The sequence below is a fragment of the Furipterus horrens genome, unplaced genomic scaffold (genome assembly GCF_987537825.1).
Source record: "Furipterus horrens unplaced genomic scaffold, mFurHor1.1.pri manual_scaffold_4, whole genome shotgun sequence".
Classification (NCBI taxonomy): Eukaryota; Metazoa; Chordata; class Mammalia; order Chiroptera; family Furipteridae; genus Furipterus; species Furipterus horrens.
Window position 1 is genome coordinate 201,987,666 of NW_028327174.1, and position 17,649 is coordinate 202,005,314.

Below are 17,649 nucleotides of genomic sequence, written 5' to 3' on the forward strand. Positions count from 1 at the left end.
ACATGATCTTACTTATATGTGGCATCTAATGAAACCTGATGAACAAAACAGAAACAGAGGCATGGACACCTGGACAGACAGACAGCTGTCAGAGGGGATGGGAGAGGGGACTGGATGAAAGAAGGGGAAGAGATCAGCCAAAGAACATACATGCATGGCCCACGGACACAGACAGCAGTGTGGTGATGGCCTGAAGGAAGAGGGGGAAATGGGGACAGCTCTAAGTGTCAACAGTAAAAATAAAGAAAAAGGCTGAGAGAGGACTGTGCTCATCCCACGCCCATGCTCAATGAATTGTTCTCCTCTGGGCTCCGATGGCCGCACAGTGGCACCCAGGCTCCGGGGTGGGGTGGGGTGGGGGGCAGGGCTGCGGGGTGGATAAGCCCACAGGCCCTGATGAGAATACAGCATGTCGCTCACTGGCTGTGTGGTCTTGGGCAAGACACTGACCTTCTCTGGGCCTCAGATTTCTCATCTGTGAAATGGGGATATTAACATCTGTCTCTAGAATTATCCCAGGGATGGAGGAAGCAGGGAGGGACACTGAGCTATGGCGGTTGTTGTGATTGCCCTGGGGCCCCAACTGCACAGAGCAAGCGTCAGTGGGTCTGGGATCCTCCATGAGAGTGACTGGGCCTCCTGGGTTTGGCCTCTGTCTGCAGCGGCCCCTTCAAGTCTTTGCACAAATCAACTGCATGGTCTCTTGGCTGCAGACCCACCCTGTAGCCCGAGGGGTGAGAGCCCCGAGTCTGGGCTTCGCTGCTGGGGTGTGCTGTGTGACCCTCGGCAGGCCCTTTGCCCTCTCTGGGCTGCAGCTTCCCCACCACCTTTTCCACCTTGTTTAGTGAAGTTAAATAATGAAGATGTTCCGTGTGAACCCCCTCCAGCTCCTCCAAACACAGCTGTAGAGAAGGGCTATACCCTGACCACAGGGGCCTTCAGCCTATGGCAAAAATCATTCATTTTGGGGTGGGAAAATGCCCAGTTTTTATTATAAATAACTCCATTTACCTTTTAAAAATTGAACATGTTTTAAGGTAGCAGCAAAAAACAGTTGCAGAAGAAAACAAGAAAAAGTGGCTCCTAAAGATGCATCCAAAAGAGTCAAGTACACGGGGAAATGCTAAACTCCCAGTGCCCGACGGGGCAGGGCCGGCTCTGGCCTAGGGCCTCCCAGGACCCGGAGAAGAGGGAGCATTCTGGTCTGATGTTCTCGGTGGGCTGTGCACGGTGGGGCAGGGCAGGGGTGGGCTTGCATCCTGACACTGAGTCTGGGGACAGGAGCCCTCACCCCATCACTGGCTGTGTGCCCCAGCAGAGTTACATGATTTTTCAGACTTGGATCTTCCCCTTTTATTCCCTCCCTCCCTCCCTCCCTCCCTTCCTTCCTTCTTGGCTTTATTCATTGAAAAAGAGTCATATAAAACCAGTAAGTGGCCTGGAAGGGGTAGGACCCCGCGGCCCCTCCCACCACGTCTGCCCCCACCCCATCATCATTGGCGGGCTACCTTCCAGTCTTTTTTCTGTGCGTTCACACTTGTGTGGTTGGCCCTGTGCTTGCCTGGCTCTTTCTCCTGCAACCTGTTTTTTTTTTTTTTTTTTTTTATAATTTATTTATTTGTTGTTTTTATTTTATTTTTAGAGAGAGGGGAAAGGAGAAAGAGAGAGAAACATCACTGTGTGGTTGCCTCTCACTCGCGCCCCCAACTGGGGACCTGACGTGCAACCTAGTCATGTGCCCTGACTGGGAATCGAACTAGCGACACTTGGCTCGCAGGCCAACACTCAATCCACTGAGCCACAGCAGCCAGGGCTCCAACTTGGTTTTTTATACTCGACTTGCCTTGGGGGTCTTTCTGGCTTGTTACCCGTATGGACACTGCCTTCTTTTTGGCAGCTACGTAGTCTTTCCTAACAAAGACCACGCCACTGCTTGCATCCGGGTGACCAGCACGGTGAACTTGGGAGCTGCAGAGGACCTCAAGGACATGTGTATCCTTGCCCTGTTCAAACCTGCTCTGGTCTGAGGGCCAGCTTCTTCTTGGCCCTTGTCTAGGAGCAATGTCTGAGGCAGCCACGCCACTTCTGGTCACTTCCAATTACAAAAGGCCATCTCGGAGTTAGGGCGTCCGGTCTAGGGTTATGGCCCAAACCTCCAGCCTCATCAGGAAAAAAAGTGTCTTTCTTACCCCGTTGGCAGCGTAGCAGGAAGGCGCAGGGAGTGAGCCCTTCTCTGGACCCCTGCCTGTCCCCGTCCTCCGCTCCAGGGCGGGCAGGGGGCGTTACAATAGGGCCTTCGGTTATCAATATGTTGCCCGACTTGATCTGGTAATATTCATTGTGCATTCTCTCATTTGCTCCTGAAAAGTGAGGAGGGCCGTAGCACACACTCTGCTTGTCCTGTTGGGATCATTAAAGGTTTGGGAAGCTTAATAGAAATTTCTGGAGATCCCTGGAATCCGTCTAGAGCAAGGCGGGGAGAGCCCACGTGTAGACGGGCCCGGTACCCACGGCTCTGGCGACATTTTGTATGTGTGCTTCAGTCAGCTCTGATCTTCTCTATTTGCCCAAATACACCACCCATCTTATTTTGGGTTTCACATTTACTAGCATAAAGTTATATGTAATATTCTCTTACAATTAAAAAAAAAAAAATCTTACCTGAACTCAAGGAGAGCCTCAGATCTTGTTCAAGTTTCAGGCTCTCTTTAAGGATTTAGGCATAAAACTGAAAACTTCCTTAGAATGAGAAAAACCAGAAAAAACATAAAAGTTGGAGTATGCTGACAATACCACAAACCACAAAATCCAGAAGAACATTTGGAAAAAACACCAACACCCCTGTGCTTATTTTTCCCCTCCAGTTTTTGACTCTTTGATTACCTCTTTGCATGACATCGATGCTGTGACATCTTTCTATAAACGCCTGATTGCATTTAAAAACATTTTACTTTGAAGTCATTTTGGATTCACAGGAAGTTATAAAAACGGCACAGAGAGACCCTGTCTGCTCTTCACCCCGTTTCCCCCGAGGATTAATCTTAGCTACGGCGCAGCATCAAAACTAGGAAACTGCCATCCATACTGAGGTCCACGGGCCTCAGCTCCCGTTTACCTGCCCTCCTGCGTGTGCGTGTTCAGTTCTATGCCCTTTATCACATGTGCAGGTTTGTGTGACACCATCAAGACACAGAACTGGTCTATCACCCAAAGAGCGCCCTAGGGACTCCTCTCCCCACCACTGCCCGGTCCCTGGAAACTTCCAGAATGTGATGAGCATGGAATCACATATACATAACCCTTTGAGACTGGCCTTTTTCAGTCGGCGTCACAGCCTCGAGATCTATGCAAGTTGTGTGTATCAGTAGTTTCTTTCCTCCCGTGGCTGAGCACTCCCTGGCATGGCTGTCCCACGGTGGTTTAAACCGTCACCCATTGAAGGACGTTTTGGTTGTTCCCATGTTGGGGAACCATGTGCGCGTAGCTTCTGGTGTGGGCATCCCTCCGGGAGTGCCGTCGCCAGGCCCGCAGGGTAACGTTTTTGAGAAGTTGCCAAACTGCCCTCCAGAGAGGCTGTGCTGCCGTGCCTGCCCAGCGGCGCGCAGGACGGGCAGGTTCTCGGCGTCCGCGCCCGCACGCGGCACTGTCACCATTTCTTACTTCAGCTGCACTAATAGGTGTGTAGGGACCTGTCGTCACGGTCCTAATTCCCATTTCTCTAATGGCTCGGGATGCTGACAGCTTCTTCTGGCACTGATTTGCCATCCATATATCCTCTTAGAGGAAATGTCACTTCCTGTCCTGAGCTGGATGGTTGCTTTGCTGCTGCTGGGTTCTGAGCGCCCTTCGCATATTCTCCGTAGGAGGCCTCTGCCAGACACGTGGTTTGCAAATATCTTCTCCCGGTCTGTGGTTTTTCTTTTCGTCTTAGGAGACTCTTTCACGGAGCCCAGCTCTTTGCTATGAGGAAGTTGATGTTTCTCCCCTTGTGGGTCATGCACTTGGTGGCCCGTCTAAGAACTTGATGCCCGCCCTAACCCTGAGCCCCAAAGATCTTCTCCTTCATTTTCTTCCCAAGCCTCTCAGTTTTACATCTTACACTTACATCTGTGCTTCATTTTGAGTTCGTTCTCACATACCGCGCGAGACTTAGGTGGAGAGTCGGTTTTTGTTTGTGCCTGTGAGGCCCAGTTGTCCCGGCGCCATTCACGGAGAAAAGGCTGTCCTTCCTCCGTGGCCTTGCACCTCCACCAATTAACTTCCTTTAACTGAGGATCGCTCGGATCTAGCCTAAGTCATCACACCCTGGCCAACGAAAAGTGTCTCTCTTTAAACACTGCTCTCCCTCTCCCTCTCCCCCCGTCTCTCGGCTTAGTCTAAGACACGGGAAGCCACCGGGGCAGTGTAAGGAGGGGTCATGTGGCCCGAGCTCCATCTGACTCTCCCCCGGGTCAGACAAGCCTCCTGCCTTTGTACCCAGGTTAATGAGCCAGAGCAGACCCTGAGGGATGTCCTTCCACAGGCCAGGGCCGGGGGTGGTGGGTCACAGTCTGTCTGCTCCCCTCCGGCTCCAAGCGCCTATCTGCCTCTTCCCAGGTAAGAGGAACCCTGGCCAGAGCAGGACACACCGCCCTTCGGCACGGCCGCCACGGGGCGGCCAGAGGAGGTTCGCTGTGTGTGGTGGGGGCTGCTGGGAAGGTAGCTTCTCTGCTGCAGGGGCCTCTTGGGGTAACTATCGCCAGATTACACATCCAATGTCATTAGCAAGCACGGCTATCAATGAGGCTGCTCAGAAGCATGGGGCGTGTGATAATTAAGTAATAAAAGCCGCCACGGGGCTGAAGAACAGGAAAACAAAGGGCCCCCGTTAGCAGGTGTGCCGGGGGCTGCTCTGTGCAGAGACCCCTGAGCACAGGGGTGTTTCAAAGCCGCCAACCTCCCTTCAGACAGGGCCCTGGGTCAGCCAGTCCCTAAGAGGTCCCCGTGGTGAAACCTCCCAGTTTTTAATGTTGACAAAGATTGGAAGTCTTTGAAGACCACGGTGTGCAAAGCCCGAGGCTCAGTAAGGTCCTGCTCTCAGGTCCCAACTGTATGACCTGGGGGTCTCTTCTCAGCACCCCACTTCCTTGTTTTCTGTCTGTGAAATAGGGGCCCCCACATGCCTGAAAACGTGACGCAGGCCAAACGCCTGTGCACCCCTGCTGAGAGGTGCTGTCTGCACCTTCGTGGGGCCTCGGGGGCTAAGGGTGGTGGGGCAGGTGACCTCTGAGGCCTCGAGGGTGGGCCCTGAACCAGCACCTCTGACCCAGGGACCCAGGGACCCGGGAGAGCTTGCAAAACACTGCCCTGTGCTTCCTGCAGCTGCAGAGGGTGCTGTGATTTTTCAGGCACGGGACCCACTCTGAACAGCACCCACCTGCACAGCAGCTTCCAGGGGTGTTTCCCAGAGTGTGGGCCCAGGAACCCCTGCGTGTTCGTTTCCTGGGGCTGCCGTCACAGACTGCCTCGAACTTGGTGGCTGAAAACAACAGGAATGTACCCTCTCCCGGGCCTGGAGGCCGGAAGTTCACACCCGAGGTGTCGGCAGGGCAGCGTGTGCTCCGGAGACTCATGGGGAGACTCCTTCCTGACCTGCCCGGCTTCTGGGGCTCAGGCGCTCCCCAGCGGTGACAGCTTCACTGCGTCTTCACAGCACCCTCTTCCCTCTGTGTCTCTTACAAGGACCCTTGTCGTTGGACTTAGAGTCTTCCCTAAAAATCATTGACATCATCATTTACTCCACCTCGAGATCCTTAACTTGATTCTATCTGCAAACACCCCTTTTCCAAATAAAGTCCTATTCACAAGGTTCCGGGCACTGGGGTGGAAACATATCTTTTTGGGGGGCCACCATTCAGCCCCACTATCCCCTGTATCAGAGCTACTTCCTATATGTGCTAAAAATGCTATTTCTTGGGCCCCCTCCCGCTTCCTGAGTCAGAACTCTGGGGACGGGGCCCAGGTGATGCCTCAGCGCTGACTTTGTGACCCTCCCACCCAGAGGGGGGACCTGCGTTGCGTGGGGGGAACACACCCAAGCTGTTCAGGGTCAAGGGGAAGGTCCGACGGGAGTGATGGGGAAAATAATGGGCTTTCTTCACTGCCTTTTTCCTCTTTTTCTCTTTCTTACTTCTTCCTATGAACATTTTCACACATGATGGAAGCAGAGCCAGCGGGGTCCTCCATGCCCGTGACCCACCCCCTCTCGCAGCTCCCCGCGTCATCAGCACCCCCGGCCGTTCCTGCAGCACCTTTTTTTTATGATAAAGGAAATCAGTCACTAAGCCCAGCAAGTCGCAGCTGCAATCACTCAAACCTATCAGCGAAGGCTAAGCTCCGACACCCGGGTTCTCCCAGCGTGTCCCTGTTGGTTTCTATGGGGTTAGTGTAGAAACTAAAACATGACACGCACAAGCCACACGATCCCAGAGGAGCGGCAGGCTTCCGCCTCGGAGCCCGTTCCCTCTAGAACAGCCAAAGAACGACCCTGCCACCCTCTGCCAGGCCAGCGCGGCCCTAGGCTGTGCCCGGAGTTCCTTCCCGTCCAAAACGCGGGCCGTTGGGAAACGCAGGCAGCCGCAGCGCCGTCACCCACGCGTCCCCGAGGGACAGAGAGCCCGGGAGCCAGAGCCAGTCCCGGAGCCCGGGAGCCAGAGCCAGAGAGCGAGCCGGCCCAGGAGCCAGAAACACTCTTGTTTCATCATTCTCAACATCACATTATTCTATTTTACTGGGTTTGAGTTCTTGGGTTTATTGGTAAAACTAATTTCACTCGTTAGAATTCCTGTGCTCTTTCCAGCACGGCTACTAAAACACCTGTAGTTGCATGATGGCTCCCATGAGATAGTGTGACCTTCAGGCTCACTTTGATACTTGCCCCCAAATGTTTGGTGGACGGGGCTGCGTGCCTCTAATTGCGTCACTTCCGCAGTGTCTGTCACCGTCAGTGATGCTGTCATTGATCGTCAGAACAAGCTTTACGTGGTGTATATTTTACCACAATTTAAAAACATTTGGTTCAGCGGCTGCAGCCTGGCCCATCCTTGTCAAGTTCCCCGTCTACCTTCCGCGTGCTCACGCTAGCAGCCACGGACAGTGAGGACCGACACCCGTTATTTCAGGAGGGGCTGTGAGAGAGGGAGTCCCTTCCCCTCAATTCTGTCCTTCCGCCTGCACTTATGAGCTCTGGTTCTTCACGAGAACTCACCCTCGTCACCTATGTGGTTACACCAGGCAGGTGTCACCCACAGAGCTGTCCCCACTGCTCTGGCTCCAGGAGGGGGTGATGGTAGCCCTCGCTTTACAGCGTCGCGAGGGGGCGGGGCCGTACACAGAGCTCCGCAAGGATAAGGCTCCTGGGCTGGAACCTCTTGTCAAAGAGGCCCAGAGCGGACACTGGGGGCAATAAAGACAGATTTTGTTCAGCACCTTTGCAGCAGGGGCCAGTGATTTCAGGACAGGAGCGAACTTAGTCGGAACCCAGCGCAGGGGGGACGGGTAGCCCAGGAGCGGGGTGCAGGGTCCGTGGGTGGAAAGCTACTAGGAGAGCACACGGAGGAGGTAAGGGGACTCTTGCTAAGCTGACTCACAGGGGCTCCGGTAAAGGCAGGCCCGGGGGCCAGACAGCAGGGCTGGGGGACTGGCTTCAGGGGCCCCAGGGTGCGGTCTGGTCGCAAAGGGGGTTCCAAGGAGCCTGTCTCAGATTTGGTCCAGGAGACCATCTTTGTCACCCTCTCGGCCCAGCACTAGGCTGGTGGGCCATCAGAGTTCGCTCAATGACTCATGAGAGGTGCCCGCCTCTTCCCTGGCTTCTGAAGCCCTGGGAGAGGGGTTCACCCTGGAGCCCGGCCAGTCAGGCGGGCGGGCGGCCTGGGGGAGGTGCCGGGGCCCGTCCAAGCCCTCAAGGTCACCTGGACGTCCCCCCCACAGGCCTTCCACGCCCTTGTTTGACCTGCTGCAGCACCGCTACCAGCAGCTCTGGGTGCAGGAACAAAAGGCCACCCAGAGAGCCATCAAACTGGAGAAAAAGCACAAGGTAAAGGCAGCCTCACTCCCGAGGAGCCGACGGTGGGGGGGGGGGGCAGAGGAGGGGAGGGCTGGCCCAGGCAACGCCCTGAGGCTGAGCTCCACGCACGTTTGTCCCTGGGGGTGGCGGGGAAGCAGGCTGCTCGCTGCTGTGCCGACCGGGGATCCCAGACAGGGTCAGAGAGGGTGTTGGTGATGGTCAGATTCAACCCCTACTTGAGCCCCAAGAGTGGGCAATTCTGCAGGGGCTCCCCCCGGTGCACTGGCCCATGACAAAAAGGCTAAGGAGGCAAAGGGGACAGAGAAAACCCACTTCCGGGAAGGTGCTATAAAGAACACACGTGTTACACGTGAGGAGTGCATTTTGTTTCAAATGAACGACTCGGCCCCGTGCTAAACATTTTGTGTGCATCACCTGCACCACCTCATGACCCCCGCTTCCCAGGCATGGAAATTGCGCTCAGAGAGGCAGGCGTTGCCCACCCGAGGGCCGTGGAGCTGGGGACAGACCACGTCCACCCACTGCCAGTTTCAATGGCACAGGAGGCAGGAGAGCGAGACGGAGCATCTTAAAATCAGAATGGCCTTGTGTTCACGCAGCGCCTCACAGATTTCACTAGAGGCATGACTGGTGTCTCTGGCTGTCACGAGAGTCACGACCAACGTCCCTGCACCCTGCTCCCCGCTGAGAACGGGGCTGAGCACGCACCCCGTCTCCCTGCCCGCTGTCCTCCTGAGCACCCCGTCAGTGTGTCCCATCTTCAGACGGGGAAACGGAGGCCCCGAGACGCGGAGTGAATGGCCACAGCATCAGAACAGGCCCCAACCAGGCGTGTCCCATCCCAGAGCCCGGCCGTTCCTGACGGCGAGGCCCAATCCTGCTGATTACAGGAAAGCTTGGGGTGCGGCGGCAGTGCCCGAGGGGGAGTCTTACCTGGGACCCTGGTGTCCCTAGGCCAGGCCAGGAGAGGCCCCGAGGCACAGAAGAGCTCGGGAGGCAGGGAGCCGAGGCCCCTCCCAGCGGTTCCCAGCAGGCAGTAGGATCCACGACACCTGGGCGCTCATTAAAGCACAGAGCGTGGTAATCACACCCAGAAAGCAGCCCTTGACTAGTTTTTCTGCTAATGGCTCAAGAAAGTCAGCCTGCCGTGGTAATGACCAGCTTCAGGGGGAGCGTGTGCCACTACAAGCTGCTTTATGGCCCCAGTGGGGAGCCGTATTTTTTAATTAGCAGCTATTTACGGCAACTCAGAGTGTTGCAAATCCATAGAACCCCGAGCCTCCCAGGACCCACCTTCTGACTCTAGAGGCAATCCCGTAGCCCGTGCGCCTCCTTTGTGAGCGGAGCACCCCCAAAAGTAGCTCCTGTGAGCGGCTGCACCCCAAGCACTGGTTGGGACCTGCTCTCCGTGGGTGTGACTTCAAATGAGTCACCGTTCTATGTTGGGGTCTCAATTGTTTCACCGGGCAGAAAAGGCGGCCACATTAAATGAGGTCCCCTGAGCCATGCTTAGCACATAGTAGGCATTCAGAAAACACTGTTGAACCAACCCCAGAGTTCTCTTCCTCTTCCAAGACCCTTCGTGGCTGCCACGTTGTCAAACAAACGGCTGTGAACACGCAGCCCGGCCAGACGCCGGCGGCTGTTGTCTGGAGTTGATAAACAATTCACTGGGGGCGATAAGATGGTGGGTTTAAAAGGCCGAATGGCCGCCATCCAAGGCGAAGCCTGTCCGCGCAGCAGCTGAGGAGGTCCCGCATTTTGGACGGTAATGACCCCCAGTGAAACGCTGGGTAACAGCTTCCCTCCAGCGAGCAAGCTTCCTGGGCCAGACGCTCCGCTCAGAGCTCACCTCAGAAAGCCCCGCGGTGACCTGCTCGTTAGGCATCAGTACCCTGCGTCCTCTGGAGGGACCTGAGGCTGGCAGAGGCCACCAGCCTTGCCTGCGTCCCTCCGATTACCCCGGGCTACATCGCCTCCCTGCTTTGGTTCGAGGCTGAAGTTTCAGAGTCGTTCTAGAAGGCACAGAGGGTAACCAGTCCAAAGAGCTTGCAAGCTGCCACCAACATTCTCAATAAAATGAACATAATTTATTAATGAGATAAACCAGAAGGAGTTCTGGGATGGCGGTATCTTCAGTTAAACTCGGGCAGCTCTCACTGGTCACGGTGCCACCCACGTGCCACGGGCACAGGGGGCTGTGGCTGTGGGAGACGCTGAAAGTCCAGGCTTTGCCCACGCAGGACATTGCCATGAAGGGCAGACGAAACCCCGGTGAAACCTGGGCAGACCCGGGTTTTGGGGGCCTGAAACTTCTGCCCTTCAGAGGTCCTGTTTAAGCCTCTAGGCAGAGTTCCTGTCTACCTGTTCGCTTCCCCAAGGAATCTTGGATCTGGGCAAGGAGCACAGCCGTGGGCTAAGGTTTGCCCACATGGGGCGGCTGGGAAGGCGGAGTCCCACTGATTCGGCAGCCGGAGGCCTTGTACGTGTGTGTTAGTGAGCTCGGGCCGCTGTAGCCAAGGACCACAGGCTGGCGGCTTCCACAGCGGAAACACTGTCTCGCGGTCCCAGAGGCTGGCAGGCCAAGGTCAAGTGTGGGCAGGGCTGGCTTCCCCTGCGGGCTCCCTCCTTGGCTTGCGGACAGCAGACTTCTGGTGTCCTCACCTGCTCTCTTCTCCGTGGGACACGCTTGGGGTGTCTCCCTCTCATAGATACACCAGTTCTGTCCTATCAGGGCCCCAGCCTCAGGACCCCATTTCACCTGAATGATCTGCCCAAGGGCCCCATCTGCAAATATAGTCACGGGGGTTAGGGCTCCTCTATGTGACTGGAAGGGACGTAGTTCAGGCCAAAGCACACCCTGTGGGCTCCAGGACCCCGTGACGGGCTGGCTGGCATCTGTCAGCGGCACGGGCATGCAGTTCAGGAGGACCAGGAGTTCCCCTGTGCCTCAGAAATGCCACAGCAGAGACTTTGCAGGCTCTGAGCTGAGCCCCTAAGCCCCTCCCAGAAGGAGTCGTCCTTCGTCTCCCGAGAGAAGGCCATGGCGAGCACCCGTGACCGAGAGGCGGCCACCATTCGGGCGCTGTGGAGCCCCGCCCGCCTGCCAGGGCTGTGTTAGCCGTGGAGGAAATTACAAGAATGCCTGGGTCGTGTCCCTGCCCTCAAGCCTGCACGCCAGACCCCACGTGCTCTAGGGATGAACCGGACACCTGGAGGGCACTGTGGCCCCAGCTCCAGTCCACTGAGCGGTGGCCGGGGCACAGCAAGGGCGCGGGAGCCGAGAACTCAGACTCGGAGAAGGGGTGGGCGCAGGAGAAAAGTGAGCCCTGTTGGTGTGCAGCGCCAGGCTCCCAGCCTCTGCCCTCACGTGGGCTGGTTGCAGTGCAGGCCTGCCGGGGAGCAGGGTGACCGTCCCGCCTCTGCATGTCTCTGCTTGCAGATGGCCGTCGGGAAGCTTCACGAGACCCGGAGCAGCCAGCTGAGGAAGCACAAGCCGCCCGTGACGCTGGATGCCCTCTGGCACATGCCCCACTTCCAGAAGGTCAGTCTCACGCCCCCCCAGCCCCCCGCCCCGCGCGGCTGCCACTCACCTTGCCCGCCCCACCTGTCCCCTGCACAGCCACGCCCGGTGGGCTTCCAGCCTCCCAGGGGCCTGACAGCAACAACAAGGCCCTTCGAGCACTTCCCAAGTGCCCGGTGCCGAGCTCTCTGGGTCACTGGCCCCTCACGCTCACTGTCCCTGCGCCACAGACAGGACCCCGCAAACGTCGAGCCGGGCTCTGACCGCGGCAGCCTGGGTGTCTGGGTCAAACCCCCTCCACTGATGGCGTCCTGGGAGCACCACATCCTGCCCTGGGGACTTGGGGACACAAGAGAGCTCCATGCTACCAGTACTAAACCTCCCACAGGGCGGCATCCCTGGGAGGTGGGAGCAAACGTCTCCTGCGCATGACAGGCACCCAGAGTGACCTAGCAGCCGCTGCGCTCCGGACCTCCGGAGTGAGGGGTGTTCATTCGGCCGTTAGCCCTGCAGAGGTCCCTGGACAGGGGTTCCCATGAGAGCTGGGGGCATTGTGCAGAGGAGGGAACCCGAGCGACCTGGGGACAGCGGCTTCAGGATGAGGGGAGCAGACCGTGCGTGTCCAGCTCTGGCCACTGAGCCTCTAGAGGCCACAGGGGACGTGCCTGGCCCCGGGAAGATGGCGGGGCAAAGCAGTGCTCCTGGGCAGCCAGGACCGGCCGCCGCGTGGAATTAAACTGCAATTTAGACAATGAAGGGCCAGTGGCTTCCTGAGCCTAATGCGATCGAACAAGCTGCCGGCTTCGCCGGAGATGCCTGCTCGCCCCTTGATGCGGCCTCTCGTGTCCTGCCCAGTGGCCTCCGTTAGCACACGTCAGTGACCATTTGCCCCGCTGCCCGTCAGCTGCGCCGCCCCGTGCACGGGAACATGATGGGCAGTTCCGGAGGCGCTGGGAGCACGAGATTCTACTGTGTCGCATCTGCACCCTGACCCCAGCGGCACGCTCCACTCCGGCTTCCCCGTCTCTCCCGATTTCCTGCCTCCGGGACCACATGCCTCCGCCCCTTCCCTCCGTCTCAGAGGTCCCTGTTCACAGCCGCCTTCTGCTGCCTTTCCGCCTTTGCTCTTTTCTCTCTGATTCTCCCAATATCTGGGGGGGCTCAGGCATCAGAGGAGGGGGTGCTGCCTGGGGACAGGGCTCCTGGCCCCTCGGGCACCGGATGCCCCGCTCAGCTCTCTGCTCTGCAGCGCCGACTCCCAGCCTCTCAGCTTTGGCTCTGACTTGGGATCTGCCTGAGCTCCCAAGGCAACGGACAGAGGAGGGCTCGGGGGTCTCCCCGCAGCGGTACAGGGAAAAACGCCTTCTGCCCCGCCCTGCCCAGGCCACAGTGCCCCTCCTGTGGCAGGAGCCCCTGTCCTGCTGGCCGGCATCCCCACAGTGCCAGCCCCGGGGAAGAACACCAGCGCAGAAAGGAACCGGCGACCCTCTGTTTTCAAAGGAAGAGACGGGACGGAGTCGCCCACGGCCTCCCCAGTCCCTACGCTGCTGGGATAAGACGCCACTATGGGCCACGGGAGCGACCTGGAGTGCCAGCCTTCAGTTCCGGGCCAGGCATTGCGCACGGCCTCGCCCCGCGGGGGGCTGGCCCTGGAACCCAAGTTCCCATGCCTGCAGGACCCACGCTCAACACCCTGCCTGTCATGCCGCAGCACCCACGGGAAAAAGACTAGGAGAGCAAGCACCGGGTTCAGGGGTGTGTTTCATCCTTCCTGGGACGCTCACGGGGTTCTGGAAGCTCCGCTGCACGACCGTTCCTGGGCGCCACCTGCTACAGCCGGCACTGACCCTCAGACCTGCGGGGGCTGCCACGACCCGTGTGACGGGAAGTACCGGAGCGCCAGGGGCTGACGTGCACAACCTCACAGGCACAGCATCTCCGTTCTGCTGGGGGGGCGGGGGCTCCGCGAGGGGCGGGGCCTTGCCCTATAGGGAGGGGACCAAGTTCTAAGCCCCCAGCGGGGCTGGGGTGCCTCCTGGGGACGCCTTCCCTCACGCCTGGCCCCACCCCGGCAGGTCCCTCTTCCCACCAACGGGCTCCTTTCTCCCCCTTCCCGGCACTGTGCACACTTCAATTAAGTCCCTAATTGGCCCATTAGTTGTTCAGTGTCCCCCCTCCTTAGTTAAATGTGACCCCATTAGAACCACGCCTGTCATGTCCCCCAGCGTGTCCCCAGGGCCCGGCACAGTCCGGCACCAAGTGGGGGGTCAGCAGATGCCCGGAATGAATGAAGAAGCGGATGAACGAGTGAGCGACAGAAAACTTGAAAAGCCTCCCGACCGAACGTGCCAGCGCCCAGCACCCCCGGCGCCTCTGTCCGGGGCCGAACTCGGGAGGCCCGCGGAATCCGGCCGCCTGTGCCCACAGCGGCCTCGGCACCAGGCCCCCGAGGTCTTTGTCTGCCTCGCGTTGGGTCCCGTCGCCGCTGATCCCCCGCCCCAGCCCTCCCGCCCTGGCCCCATTATGAAAGGAAAAGCACTTCCAAAAAAGTTGAACCTGTCACGATGATGGATAACCTAAATGAACTCTCCCCGCTCGCGAACAGATGTCGAGGCTGAACTCTGTCAGAAATAATTAAACACCTTTCACATGGAAAAGCTGCAGGCAGGCGCGGACGCTCCTCGGGCTGGGTCATTGCCACCGAGCAAGCTGGCTTCTACACGGCTCAGCCAGCCCCCGGGAGCCGCCCCAGCCACCGGGCAGCTCAGCCTGACACGGGGCACTGACGGGGTCGTAAGCCCCAGCAGGACCAAGAAAAGGAGATGCCTCCCTCAAGGCAGTGATTCCCGGTGGGCCTGCAGGTCCCAGCAGACACAGGCTGCCGTCCCCTCCAGGGCTCCTCCTGGTCTCTGTGACCAGCAGTTGCCACAGATGGCCAGTGCCCAGACGGGAGGGTCAGCCAACAGCTGGCCCGTGGCCTTTCCGCCAGGACATTTATACCATGCCACCAGCTAAGAGACCTGGGCTGGCCGCTGATCCTCTCTGGGCCTCAGTTTCCATCTGAAGATGGAGTTCTTGAGGGTCTCTGCCAGTTCCATGGTCCCAAGTTCATTGGTCCAGAGGCCATGTGGGAGGGGGCACAGGGGCTCTTGGAGGTGGCAGACCCTAAAGCCAGAGTGAACTGTCGGGGAACAGCTCTGATTCCCATTTTGGGGGACGAAACATGAACTCATGGCCTCCCACCCCTGAGTGGAAAGATCGCTGGGCTGGGGGCAGCAGCTTCTGTGCCCGGTGGCATCGTCCAGCAGGGAGGGGAGAGTGTGCTGTGTCTGTGTGTGCTCACGACTCCGGGGTCAGTCAACCTGGGTCACGTGGTGACCCTGTCACTCCCCAAATGTCAGGTGGCTTTACCTGTCCCAGGCCCTGCTTCCTCTTCCATAAAGTGGGACAGTGATGCTCCCTTGGCAGGACTACTGGGAGGGTTGACGAGAGCACATGTGTGCAAGGTTTAGGGAGGTGCCAGTAAATGGCAGCTGCCATGGGGTCAGCCCTGGTAATCACTCACTCATTCATTCATTCACTCGTTCATTCATTCACTCGTTCATTCATTCACTCGTTCATTCATTCACTCACTCGTTCATTCATTCACTCACTTGTTCATTCATTCACTCACCTACTCATTCATTCAATTGTTTACTCATTCATTCAATTGTTTACTCATTCATTTACTTGTTCATTCATTCACTCATTCATTCTTTCACTCATTCATTCTATTGTTTGCTCATTCATTCACTCATTCATTCATTCGCTCACTCATTCTTTCACGCATTCATTCAATTGTTTGCTCATTCATCACTCGTTCATTCATTCGCTCACTCACTCACTCACTCATTCACAAATCTTGCTGAGTACCTTTGCACCAGGCCCCATTCTCAGTGCCAACATATGCTTCTGCTTTGGGGCTGCTGGTGACCGGCAAGGAGTGAAGTGGATGGACAGACAGATGGGCAGACAGGGAACTGCACAGGTCCACGGCTAGATGGGGAAGTCTGGAGAAGCTTCACTACTGCGGTGTGCAGTGTTCACAGCCTTAGTTGGTGACTCAGGCTTGGGGGTGGGAACTATCATCACTATCACCCCCGCCTACAATCCTGGCCCACCTGTACACATGCCTTTCGCAGACAACTCCTCGAGCTCCTCCCAGGTGGGCCAGACACCTGGCTCGCCCAGGTCAGCTCTCTTTTCAGCCTGTGCGGAGGCGGAATTGCTAACAGTGCCGCCCTCTGCTCTCGCACGTGACCCAGCCCAAAGCACACATCCGTCCTGCGGCCACCTGATATCACGCCAAGAGAAATAGATGCTTTATCCTTCTTTGCAAAAGGCTGCCAGCAATAACGTCCCAGAGGCAAAGCGGCGAGGGCTCCACATGTTTATGGCGGTGCCAACAACAATGGGGAGATTTGGGTGCTGCCAGTCAAGCGATGGCTTACATACATGATATTAAACAGATATGAAAGGGTCCATAACATGTGATGTGTTACACAGCCTCAGAAAATGAGGACTTTAGTCTGTACTTACTGACACGTTACTAACGTGGTGTGGACAGAAAGAACCTGTGCTGTCTGGGTAGAGGCGGCCGTGCATGGTGGCAGGCGCGTGCGTTCAAGGGCAGGTGTCGGGGGGAGGGGCCCCAAGAGGCAGCAGCAGCGCAGACCTCGGGGGTGAGGTGGGAGCTGAGCCTTACTTTCTCTTTTGCTCTTTTCTGCCCTGAGTCCTTCCAGTGAGAACACGTAGCTTTTACGAAACAAGTAAGGCTATTCTTTTAGGTGTTTTCAAAGGATGGGGATGCTTGCTCCCTCCCAGGTGCTTGTCCCAGCGCTCGGGTCCCTCTTCAGCCCACTTCCTCCGACGGCTCCCGAACGCTCCCAGGCTGCCGGCCACCCCTGGTTTCTCGCATTCGCGGTCCGGCAGGGGCAAAGGTCAGAGGCCGGCGCTCTGCCCAGCAGTGAAGGCGGCTGACTTGCCGAGTCCAAATCTCTATGGCTGGGTCCACGTTATACGTGGAGATCCAAAATCCACTTTGGGGGGTGTTGCCCAAGCATCTCGAGATCTCCACTCCCATCCGTCCACTCCGCCTCCCCCACCACCGGGCCCCGGTACCCCGACATTACATAGTCGTTCAGTCACTAAAGTATGAGCAAATCGACTATTTTCATTCAGCTTTCCGTTTCAGCCCCACTGCTTTAGAATAATGGCCCAAGCTATTAAGCTAACAGTTTGATTTACAAGCTCTTGTGCTCCGGATCAGACTCCCGTCTTTGTGGAAGACTAACCCCGCCTCACTCTCCTGGGCCCCCGGCTCCCTGACAGAACAGAGGATGGCGGGGAAATCAGCAGTCAGCCAAGCAGACACGCAGAGCCGCAGCTGATTAGCTAAAGCCGCTGAATCTAAGAAAAGGATTTTCTTTCCCACCTTTAAGCTCTCTTACAAATCATAGCTGGCTGCAAAGTTAACTGCCAAACCCCAGGGCGGGCGCAGGGCCTGTCCACCCCGCTGCTGTCGCTTCTCCAAAGGACCCCCCACTGTTCCAGGAAAGATGGGCCCCTCTCACCCAGGTGTCTCCAGCCCCAGCGTCACTCCTTGCAGACCCAGGGACGTAACAGGGGCAAATCGTAACGGTTGGAAACTAAGCCACGCCCATCGTCCCTTTGACATTGTTTCTGTACGTGCTGACTCGGACTAATGTGTAGTTTGTAGGTGAACAGCGCATTTATATAAGAACCCTAGGAACTGACTTCAAAAGATACAGGCTCCAACCTTCAGGCCTCCCCGCTCTGGGAGATCTGCTGACCTTGGACAGTGGAGCCAGAATGACAAAGCCAGGGTGACATGAAGCCGGGGTGACGTGAAGCCGGAATGACGTGAAGCTGGAATGTCATGAAGCCGGGATGATGCACACGGGACCTTAACTTGTCTTATTGGAATGGACTGTGCTCGTCTGCACGTGGAGAACTTTGCAACCCACTCCCCTGATCTCCTTGTTCTGTTCCCCTCCCCCTC

The 17,649-nt window shown here is 57.3% G+C and overlaps 1 protein-coding gene across 1 annotated transcript in view; it reads left to right on the plus strand.

Annotated features, from left to right (window-relative positions):
- The window catches only part of CFAP77 (cilia and flagella associated protein 77), a 105,872-nt gene that overhangs the window by 71,224 nt on the left and 16,999 nt on the right, over positions 1-17,649 (plus strand). Inside the window, exons 4-5 of the mRNA XM_090276033.1 lie at positions 7,969-8,074; positions 11,508-11,609. Coding sequence (XP_090132159.1) covers positions 7,969-8,074; positions 11,508-11,609 — 208 coding nt within the window. The remainder of the gene's footprint in view (positions 1-7,968; positions 8,075-11,507; positions 11,610-17,649) is intronic.